Here is a 12,043-nt window from a genome sequence, read left to right as displayed (position 1 = left end):
GTGTAGTTAGCTTCTGACACAAGTTTTAAGAGCCAATCCTTTGGGATCTTGTGCAATGCTGCTGTTTAAAATGAGGTATGGCAAAATTGGGCTTAAAAATGTTCAGCTGGTGCTTACAGTCCATTCTGTATTTTTCTTTCAGCAAGTATTAGAAGAAATTGTTCCTTCGTCATTTTACTTGAATTACTATTTCTGCCACTAAAAGAGTACTTCAGGAAGGCCCATCTGTAGCACTATACAGTATTTTTTTTCACTGCTCTGTCTTATTCCTCTGGAGCTTAAGATTGGCGAACTGCTAAGTATGACACGAAATATAAGTCTGTTTTTAGTTTTCACATGCACTCGAGCCTCATGTGCCTGGCACTGTACTGCACATTTTTATGTTAGTAGCACAAAGAGCTAGACATTTTTGTGGAGCCCAGAACATACCTTTAAAACATGTACCTATGGGTCTGCCCCTGACTGAACTGTGTATTAAATCTTCGTTGCAATGTCAAGAATCTTAATAAACTATAAGAATCTTAACAGAAATATCACTCGAAAAAAGGCTCTCCATAAGTCAAAACTCAAGAGTCAACAGTAATACTCTTGACCATATTTTTCTTTTTTCTGATACTACCTCATTTACATACGCAAAATTTGGTTGAGACCATCGTTGGTTTGTGACTTTCTGTTGCCCCTGTGTTTTCTCTGAGTATTGGTGTTGGTCTGTCACAATTCTTCGTATATTAATCTCCATTCTCATTTGCATCCTTGCTCTGACCAGATTGTTTCCTCTTCTCCTTGAGGAACTCAAGGAGATCCTGGAGTACAACATCACTGTTGTCGTTCCTCATCAGAACCTCAGCAACCTCCGCAGGTGAGACCATTACCTCCTGTATAAGCTGCTCAATTTCTGGGTACATGACATGATTTTCAACTGAGTGGTAGTTCCTTGCCAGTATCCGGAACGACTCTGGGGTGCAGTACCCCATGTGGATGTGCATGTCCATCCTTCCAGGCCGCAGTAGCGCTGGGTCAAGCCGCTCCCTGTAGTTGGTGGTGAAGACGATGATCCTCTCCTCCCCGCTTGTCGACCACAGACCATCAACGGAGTTGAGCAGCCCAGATAGCGTCACCTGCAGTTCACCAAAATTCCCAGTAGGCAGCGTTGGTAAGAAGCTAAAGCTGCCCAATTGACTAATGCATGACACATACTACCTCTGTTCACAAACACTTGACATACTTGACTCTGCGTGGTTTTCGATGATTATCTTTGACCACTAATTTTCTTCTAGAATACTTCCTCTGTCCCAGGAAAGGAAATTTCTAGGTTTGGTTGGAGCCCCAGAAAATAGTATTAACTTGACTGAACGTTATTCTAAAATTGTATCCTTTCTGGACGGAGGTAGTATGTTCTTAAAACCCTTAAAATACATCATGCTTCTAAACTAAACAATGCGGTACTAGTTATTAATGTTTGTAGTTTATAAGGTTTGACCAAATCTTATCCTAAACTACTAGTTTTTGTGACCGGAGCTAGTACTGTAAATAGTTTGTGGCAATATATATGATTCTAATAACTGGTGGATGGAGATGGAATAGTAACATTAGTAAGTAACATGATTCTAACCTTGTCGTCGTTTTCTTCTCCTGCAGACGCGGTGGCACGCCTCTCGCCTTCATCCCGCTGTTGCAGCTCAATGCTGCAGTCAATGTCTTCAACCACAAGAATGGAGCGGTTGCTGGTCTTGACGAGCAGCCTCCGGAGGTCGGAGTTGGACTTTACCTCAGTGAGCTCAAGGTCGTAGATGTCAAACTTAAGGAAGTTGGCCATGGCGGCAACGAGGCTGGACTTGCCGGTCCCCGGCGGGCCGTAGAGCAGGTAGCCCCGCTTCCAGGCCCTGCCGATCCTCCTGTAGTAGTCCTTCCTCCTGACGAACCTCTGAAGGTCCTCGATGACGGAGCTCTTGAGCTTGTCGTCCATGGCGAGCGTGTCGAAGGTGGAAGGGTGGCGGAGGTCGACGGCGGTCCAGACGTCGTACTCCACCATGTGCATCTTGAGGCTCCGCTGCCGGTCATTGATGGCCTTGGCCGTGGCGACGACGTGCGGGAGGTAAGACCCCAGGGCCTTGTCCTTGTGCCTCCTGTGGAAGCTGACCTCGAACGACTTGGCCTCGGGGCGGGCGGCCTTGTCGCGGCGGGCGGCGGCGCCTGCGGCCCTGGATGCTGTGGCGTCGCGGGAGACGACGAGGGTCCAGGTGTAGTCGACGCCGTCGTGGGCGTCGACCATCCCCTCCCCCTGCTCCATCCCCACGGTGATGCCCTGCGCGTCGTCGACGCGGCTGGCACGGAGGCGTGGCACGTCGGGGGTGACCCGGGCGGCCAGGTACGTGCGCGCGGCGTCGTAGAGCTGGTTGGCCGACAGGCCCTCGGCCTCGTCGATGACCACGGTGTGCCGCGACGAGACGCGGGCGCGGACGCCCCGCGCCGCCGCGCGCAGCAGTTCCCCCACCTCGTCGGGCAGCAGTTCGCTCACCACGGTCCGCAGCAGCATGACCGCTGCTGTCGCCGACGCGGCCATCGTGAAGTACCTCCCGTAGCTCCCGCTCCCGCTCCCGTCCGACGACATTGCTGGTTGTTTGCTGTGTGGAGGCGGCCGTGTGTGGTTGGTTGGTTGGTTGGATTGATCCACACGACGCGAGGTGGCCGCCGGTGAAGCGTGCCTAGCTAGGGCAGCGATGGGTTTGACTGTTCAGACCTTTTCTTCAGGCACAAGAAGACGAATCGTAGTAGTATGTGTGTTTGTGTGTGGAAAGAAAGGGAGATGCACGTGGACAAGCCGCCTAAGTTTGCGGCAGCATTAGCAGTCACGTCACGGGTGGGTTAACAATTGGGAACCAGTTTTGGAACTGAACGGGACACACCTGTCGGGTTAAGGACAAACAAACGGGCACCCAGAGGGTTCAGGAACGGTCCATGGGCCGTGCATCCATCTCCATCTCCATCGCCATCGCCATCCATGTAGGTGTGCGCATGCATGTCCATCCTGGTCCTTCTAGGCCGCAGCAGCGCCGGGTCCAGCTGCTCTTGCTGACCACGTATTGGATTATCATCACATAATTTCATTCTTTTTTCCTCGAACAGAGTGGCGTAGAACTAAAATTGTTTGGCTAAAAAACATTACGCAAAATTAAAAAACATAGAGCTGAGCAGTCCTAACTCCCAAACACCTCCTTAGTTAGGTCTACATTTCACCAATAAACATGGTTTATTTGTTTCAGACAGGGATATATACAACAAGTAGATTTAAAATACGCAATCTCATGGCCAATTTGACAGACTTCTGCTTCTAACTTTTTTCGGAGCGGATTCTATGAACCCGTATCAAATACTTAAAATACTAAAAGAATCCGCTCTCCAAAACTTGCCATAAAAAAATGATTCTCACCTACTCCCTATCGCTCCTTATTATATTCTCTCAACCAAATCACTCAATCAAGAAGTGAAGCTTAAGAATTAAGAAGATAAACTCTATCAAGCTGGCTTACTCTACTCTCCTACAAGAATCACTCTTTCAGATAATGGAGAAGTAAAACTTACGAATATTAAACTCCATATAGCGCCTACCTTCGGTGCAACAAGAGCGCTTTGACTACTGTTTCGTTAATGTAGACCAATCTGACGCAGCCACGTGGCATTGTGCGTGTGTGAGCATCGATTTAGCGTTTCCCGATTGTTCAGGTAAGCCACGTCATCTCCTTCTTCTCCGTAGAAAAAAAAACTCTCCTTGACTCATCCGGTCATCCCGTCAATCATCGACGAAAAAAAACAGATCGCCTCGCCTCGGCACCTCCGCGGCTCCTCCTCTTCACCCTCTTTCACTCTTTCTCTACCCCGGCCGTACATCTGCTGTCCACCGCCGATTCCTCTTCCCCGCGGCAGCGTGCGCCGGTGCGGTGGTCACGGCGATGACGCTTGGGGTGCAGGCGGGCATAGGGCGGTAGCGCTGCCAGGAGGCCGTCCTCATCCTCATCTCCGTCGTCAACCATGGGCTTGTCCACCAGTGCCTTGCCGTCGCCCTAACCCTGAGGTTTGTGTCCTCTCCTCGATCTCCATTCGGTGTCTGATGTCGATCTTTCTTCTCTCAGATCCCGCCGTTGGAGGAGGTCTACTGTAACAGAACCGACCAAATCATAAGAACGTAAGTACAAAAACAATCACCGAAGTGATCAAATTCCTGTACTTAAGCTCCCATAATCCCGGTGTCCAGAAATCACAAAGGATTTCAACCAACTCTCGACATACAAACCAAGATCGTAGTGATTCAACACAACACATCATTCGTTACAACATTTCACAAGTAGCATTCGGATTACATCCATCAGAGTTCAAATAAAATATTACAAACCAAGTTCGAATTTGCAGAAGCAACATAGTTTAGTACATAACTTCATAGTTTCAAATACATTGCCAGATCTCAGTCATGTCCCACAAAAGCATCTTCAGATACGAGAACTAGGAGTGACCGCGCCCAACGGTCTAGTCTTCATCCCCAGCCGGGAGAAGGCAATACTTGCAGCAACCAAAGTAGAACTGGTCATCTGCAACAGGTGGAAGATGAACCCTGAGTACGAGAAGATACTCAGCTAGACTTACCCGTCCAAACCAGAAATAAAAGACACCAAGGTTCATGCAAGGCTTATGAAGTAGGCTAGCTGGACACAGTTGCATAAAAGAGCTTATGAATATAGTAACCAATTTAAACTTCGCATCAAGTTTATCATCATTTACCTGTCCACTAGATTTGCACATGTACTAGAGCACTCACTTATTAGGAGCAAACAATATTAACCATAGCAGGTATAATAAGGCTGTCATCATCATATCATCATTTCCGAACCATTATGTTATTTAGTGTATCTACTTTGGAGATAAGCTCGTCAAGTTCTCACTAACCGGGAGAGATGGCGACTCGAATCGAATTATAACTCAGCTGAGGGGGTATTCCTAACTCTTACCCTGGCATACTTTGCAAGGGTAGCCGTGGGTCACTTTTGGGACAACTCAGGAACCAAATTCGCGGGTTCGATTAGCGCCAGCGCTCTCAGGGATTACCCTTCTGCCAGGACGATCAGGACTTTTAAATCACCTGCCCTTAGACTCACGCCTACGGCTCCCTTCCGAGGCGTACTTTATACTTATCGACTCCCGGCCTGAGTTGAGCTACTCGGCTTCGCGGTCGGTCTTCGGACACGGCCAACTAAGAGAGAGGCATGCGTTCAACATGAACAGGAAAGGCTCCAAGATTCAGTCCTTAAGCGACACGGACGGAGTCACTACAAACCGGCAAGCCTCTGCCCAGTCTTTATTTCAAATTAAGACAGGTTCTTTTCCACGATAGCAAATATAGCCAACCGTGCCATATGTATGTCCCTATATCTCGCAGGTGACAGGAAATCACCCGACTTCTACCACGTTTAAGTAGGGCTAAGCACTACATGAACCTGAGCTACATAGGATTCAGGGTATCAATATCTGGACAAGGATTGGATAACCAATGCAGCAAGTGTTTGCATCCAACACCTAAACTTAATGCAACAATATATATATATATATGTAACAATAATACTTTAACTGCATTTCAGAAATTATGAGGCTTAATATGCTCCGAGGCTTGCCTTTCACAAAGTTGCACGGACGGTGATCCGGGTACTCAACGGTGACCTCGTCTGGCACCTCTCCCATGGGCTGCACCTCCTGAACCTCCGGTGTTGGCTGCTGCTGCTTCTCGCTCGGTTCCTCGAATTCCAACAGTGTCACACCTTCCGGTACACCTATTGCATGCCGATGCACAAGATAAATATCATGGATGCATAAGGAATGACATGATGCTCATGATGAATGGATTACAGTAAGTGTTTAACGAAACATCACTGGACACTCGTTTACCGATTAAGAATGGCTCTATTCAAATCACTTTAAAACATGTATCTAACTTAACTTGAAGAACGAGATCTACTTACTGTCGATGTTTTACCACCGGCAACCCGCCACGGGAGTACCCGGGGCGGTGATTTGTTCGGAGGGGTATCGGCGTTTGCAGGAACTCGATGGTAAACGCAGGGAGACAACGATTTATACTGGTTCGGCACGCCGGAAAATCACGGCGCCCTACGTCCAGTGTGGGGTGGATAGTATATTGCGCCCTGCGCTATTTGTTGTGTTGCGAGGTATGTTGTGGTTATGTCTGTGTCGCTCCTGTGTCTCTTCTCTACCGATCTAGGGACCCCTGCGCCTCCTTTATATAGTCCAGGAGAGGCGGGAGTCCTAGTCGGTTATAAAGTAGAGATCCTAGTAGGATTATATGTAACTAGTTCTAGTAGGATTACATGTAGGGAATCCTAGTTGGACTAGGTCTTCTTCTCTCTTCTCCGTGCGAAACCCCATGGGTCCCGTATCGACACTTACCTAACTTGCATAACCTAAGATAAAGGTGCTCATCTTCAGTTAAAAGCCTAACACCTAGGAACATTACCACAAGCTTAGGAATAGTAAAGGCATACTTAATTCAAAGTTAAGGTTTTACATGCAAACGAGTTGTTCCGTAATTCAATCACAACCCGAGTTCTATAAATTCAAATGACTTGCAAGAGGACATTCTGGAAAGCTTATGAAATTCTCTACAATTCATTTATAAACATCAAAGCATGATTCTTAAGTTAACTAAATCGAATTAAGGCAAACATAGAATCTGTCCAGAAATGACAGGTTTACTAAATTAATTATTTAGTGATGATGCAAAAGCATAATTGGACCAAACCAAATTTACCAACTTATTGCATATATCAGAGGAACACCAAAAAGTATAGTGCCAACCTCTAAATAAATTATTTAATGTCCTTTTCTAATTTATTTAGTTAATTAGGTGATTAAAGCAACATATAGTAAAACTATTCAAAAAAATCTACAAAAATTACAGTAGCTATCTCATGCTTCACATAGACTACCATAAAAATTTCAAAGCAATTGGTCAAGCAAAACTTGCTGTATCAAAAATAACAGATGGCAGGGCCATTTCTAGCATAATTAGGAAACCCTAATGAAAAGTGTCAAGCAACAGATTTCACATTTTTCCTAGCATCATTCTAGCATAAGAATAGCACTCACCAAATTTTACCTTTACTGGATCTATAGAAAAATTATAAAAATTCACACAAGATCCATCCATCCATGCAAAAAGAGAATTTCCTAACTCCTACATACAGTGTCCAAAATGTATGAAAATTTAAATACAAGCTATTCATGATATGAGCAGTACACCATAAAAATTTCATGCCATTTGGAGCTACATAGAAAAAGATATAATTACCCCTATTTCCTTCATGATTAAAAGAGATAATTATCAACTCCATTTTTCATAACAGAACAAGGCATAAATTATATTTTTAATATAAACTAGACATTATCATGAACTCAACAAAATTGGAACCACATCATTTGGATCTACCAACTAGGAGATACACATTTTTGAATATATACACAAATCTGTGAAAAAGAATAAAATGAAACAAAAATGAAAACCCTAATGATCTACTGGGCCGGCTCGGACAGACTCGGCGGCCCACGATGCGCGCGCGTCAGCGTTCAGCGTGGCCCAGAACTCGGCGCGGCCCATGCTGGCTCCCGCCTCCGCTTCCACGACTGACAAAGGGGCCCCACGAGTCAGTGAGTCAGACAGGGGAGGAAGAAAGGACGGTGGCGTAGCTTGTCGTCGGTGACAGCTCCGGTGAGGTCAGCGGTGCCAACATGTTCGTCTCCCCCGTGCGCACCGAGGGGCACCATCTATTGCAGTGATTACCGTAGCTAGAGGGGGTGGCGACGGCCATGGCGGCGCACGACCACGGTTTGGCCGGCTTCGACGAGGCCCGACCCCGTAGGGTGCGGCTAAGCTCGGTACGAGCTTCTAGAGTTCACTACCAAGCTAACCAAGTAAGGAGGAGGGGATGGAAAGGCCACGGTGGTAGTTGGCCACGTGGAGCGCCAACTCCGACGAGGTCCCTGAAAGCTCTAGTTTGGTTTTGGTGAATTGATGAAACCCTAAGTGCTAACCTAGTTCATCAAGTGATTATGAGATAGGTAGCACACTTCAAGTAGAGAAGCAAATGAAGATCATAATATGATAATGGTGATAGCATGGAAATGATCAAGGGCTTAAACTTGAAGAGAAGAAAGAGAAAAACAAAAAGCTCAAGGCAAAGGTATAACTTGTAGGAGCTATTTTATTTTGGTGATCAAGACACTTAGAGAGTGTGATCACATTTAGGTTTGATAGTCGTACTATTAAGAGGGGTGAAACTCGTATCGGAATGCGGTTATCAAAGTGCCATTAGATGCTCTAGTTCATTGCATATGCATTTAGGATCTAGTGGAGTGCTAACACCCTTGATAATATTTGTGAAAATATGATAACACATGTGCACAAGGTGTGTGCAGGGTTGAAATGGGTTTGGGTCCCTCTCTCGCAAGCTTGGCGGGATTTGGCGCTTTCGAGAAAATGAAATGCCTATTTTCTATTGCGCCGGATGTAAATTCTTGGTGGTTGGTACATTGGAGCAAGGGTGGAGAAGATAGAAGTGAGAACAGAGCTAATGCCAGCGTCGGTCCAGTGACCGGACGCTGAATCCAGAAGCACTGGACGCTGACTGCCTGCGTCCGGTCGCGTTGACTGTTGGTACAGTGGCTAGGGTTTACCATCGGACGCTGGCTGTGTCCGGTCGAGGTGGACCGGACACGTCCGGTCGAGAAAAACCAGGTTTCAACCCTTACTGTACTCGACCGGACGCTGAGGTTCCAGCCTCCGGTCAGTTTTAACCGGACACGTCCGGTCGAGGTCGGTACCTTACTGGAAATGACCAGACGCTGGGGGTTCAGCGTCCGGTCAGTTGAAGCTGCTGCGTCCGGTCAGCGTCATAGCCGTTGGAATCTGACGAACAGCGTTTGAAGGCAATGACACGTGGCGTCCATTGGGCGACCGGATGCTGAGGGCCAGCGTCCGGTCAGTATGACCGGAGCGTCCGGTTAGAGCGCGTTTTACCTAGTGAAGAGGTATAACGGCTCTATTTGATGGGGGCTCTATTTATAGCCCCATGGCTGGCTCAAGGGATAACTCTTGCATATTTTCATTGACATAGCAACCTTGTGAGCCTAGCCAAAGAACTCCCACTCATCTACATCATCGATTCATCATCATAGTGAGATTGGGAGTGATCCAAGTGCATTGCTTGAGTGATTGCATCTAGAGGCACTTAGTGATCGTGTTTCGCTGTAGATTTCGCTTGTTACTCTTGGTGGTTGCCGCCACCTAGACGGCTTGGAGCAGCGAGGATCGTCGAGCGGAGGTGGTGATTGTCTCCGGCTCCGATCGTGGTAATTGTGAGGGGTTCTTGACCTTGTCCCCGGCGGAGAGCCAAAAGGTACTTTAGTGAATTGCTCGTGGCTTGTGTGATCCTCATCTTGTATTGGTTGTGCGGCACCCTATTGAGGGTTTGGCGTGTGAAGCCAATTAGCGCATGAACCTCCAAGTGAGTGAATCACCACAACGAGGAGTGGCTTGCCGGCAAGCAAGTGAACCTCGGTAAAAATCATTGTGTTCATCCTTTGATTCCGAGGTGATTGGTCTCCATTGTTATTCATCTTTGTGATTGATTGGTACTTCATCTACACGGCGGTATAACTATCCTAATCACTCTCTTTACTTTACCGCAAACTAGTTGACAAGCTCTTTAGTGTAGCTAGTTGTGAGAGCTTGCTTGCTTGGTTGGTGTGGCTCTTTAGTTAGTCTTTGAGAGCACACTAACATAGGATAGTGTCTTTGCTATTGTGTGAATAGACACTATCTAAACTAGAATTATGGTAGGTGGCTTGCATTTTAAGTAGGCTAGCGCAACACTCGCTTCGCCTCATAATTGTCTAACCACTTTGTTAAGTGTTGTTGTAGAAATTTTATTAGGCTATTCATTCCCCCTCTAGCCATTAGGACCTTTCAGTCCCGCCATGGCGACGGTGGAAGAAATGGCGAATACGCCCTTACCAAGCCTCAATCGACCTGGCTGAGAGGTGGAGGTGGTAGAGGAGATCACGGTGAAGCTAGGGACAAGATGGCCGACGCGTTTTTGCAGTGGCGAGCGCGCTAGGCGATGGCGAAGCTCGGTCGGAAATGGAGGAGCTGCTGCGACTTGTCGCTGCGCGCGGTGGAGGCGAAGGAGATGCAAATGAAACGGTGAGTGTGTCGGGCAGGTGGGTGCGAGTTCAAGGCGTGGCCAGCAGCGCCAGGACACCCACGACGCGTGGCAGCGCGAGCAGGAGACCGGCGACGGGTGGCAAACACGCAGCGGTGATCTTCTGACGGTCGGTTCACTGTAGCAAAACTAAAATTTTGATTCAGTACTCGATGGTGACGACTGACAGCTTGACTTTGATGACCTATAACTCCCAAACGGTGACGATCCGATTCATGGTATAGTTAAAAAAATTGAAGATCTAAATGAGTACAACAACTTTGTCAATTGGAGCTCGAGTTGGTTCGGCCTAGTTAGGGAGATATAAGGCTCCAAACAATGACACACGAAACTGAAAATCGTCTTAAGGACTTAGAAAAATTCTAAGTGTAGAATTCCACCCCAATTCTGACTTGTGGGCCATGTTTGAGGCTGTTCCACACATTTTCATGAGTTGATCATAAAACAACTTTTGTTCCTTGATAAATTGGCTACAACTTTGGTAAAGGGTGCACAGCCATGCAAGATCTCTAGGTTGGACTTTTGAATAAGTCAAACAGTGTCCCTCTAAGGGTCATTCAAAGTCAAACCTCTACTTGAGGGCATTTTTGTCATTTTAATCCACATGAACAATGTCCCATCAATTACCCTAAGTGTAGTTAAGGTGTATTAGACCATAATCAACCACTTTACACAAGTGCTATACCAATTTCTAATGATCACATGTGATAAAGCAACAAAACAATCAATTCACTCAAATGTTGCAATTCCATGTTTCACATGTTTCATGCCTTTGTTGCAATTTTAACTTGCCACATTCCTACCATGTTGCCATGTTTCAAGGTATGAGAAACTCATGTTGCATTCACATGCTGCACTACTACCATTCACAAGCAAATCAAGTATGAAACAAATAGAATTGCGAATGTTGCATATGTATGTTTTAGTGACAATGGCATGATGAGATAGATGATGCACATGTTTATGAAATGGAATGCACTTTTGTAGAAGCCAAACACCTAGGGTGTTACATCTACCCAACACGGCCTGAGTTGGAACGGCGAGGACAGTGATGAGCGGCCTCAGGGCCAGCACCGTTTCTCAGGTACTCCAGTGTCCTCCATTTTTGTAATTTTGTTTTGCCTCTCTGATTTCTCCCCGAATTGACTTCGATTCCTATTCTAGGGTTTGGGCTCTAATGCTTGGTTGACCTTTCAGACTTCAGGTAATCTCCTAAACCTTGCAATTTATGAGTTCAATTTGCCTGAAAATATGTATGGCGTCACAGTTACTGTGCTAACATAACCAATGACAAAGCCAGAAAAAAAATTAGGAGGGGCTGAACAAAAAAATAGATGTTTTTTTATCTTCTTTTAACCTTAGCCCCTCCTACCTAATACATGTACGCATAAAATTTTAAGGGAGGACTTAGAAAAACTCCACGTGCTCAGAATGGGTAGGGGGGGCTGAAGCCCCCCTAGCCCCACCGCTGGCTACGTCCCTGAACATAACTAAAGAGGCACACTATGATTTTTTTAGGATTGGTTCAACAAAAAACAGTTTTGTTTTTTCTATTCTACCTTCTCTACTCATATCAGCTCATGACTAGGTATACCAAATTTATTTCCAGTCTTACAAACGAAACTATTGATTACATATAGCGTTTGGCATTTTCACATTTCAGTTACTGAACCTGTGTCAGCATTATTCAGACAAATATGCTTCCAGCTTTCTGTGTTTAGTCAACCTTGGTTGTTGATCAAATCTCATATGTACCTGATTTA

General features: G+C 46.2%; 1 protein-coding gene across 1 annotated transcript; it reads right to left on the bottom strand.

Moving 5' to 3' along the window:
• Window positions 1-447: 447 nt before the first annotated feature.
• LOC136513401 (protein HYPER-SENSITIVITY-RELATED 4-like) lies at window positions 448-2,920 on the bottom strand. Its single transcript, XM_066507410.1, has 2 exons — window positions 1,613-2,920; window positions 448-1,118 (listed from the first exon to the last, which is right to left on the bottom strand). The coding sequence occupies exons 1-2, from the start codon at window positions 2,609-2,611 to the stop codon at window positions 729-731; spliced, it is 1,389 nt and encodes a 462-aa protein (XP_066363507.1). The 5' UTR covers window positions 2,612-2,920; the 3' UTR covers window positions 448-728.
• Window positions 2,921-12,043: the final 9,123 nt, after the last annotated feature.

This window comes from Miscanthus floridulus, chromosome 16 (genome assembly GCF_019320115.1).
Source record: "Miscanthus floridulus cultivar M001 chromosome 16, ASM1932011v1, whole genome shotgun sequence".
Classification (NCBI taxonomy): domain Eukaryota; kingdom Viridiplantae; phylum Streptophyta; class Magnoliopsida; order Poales; family Poaceae; genus Miscanthus; species Miscanthus floridulus.
The sequence above is the reverse complement of the archived record's forward strand: the minus strand, read 5'-3'. Positions and strand labels throughout refer to the sequence as shown.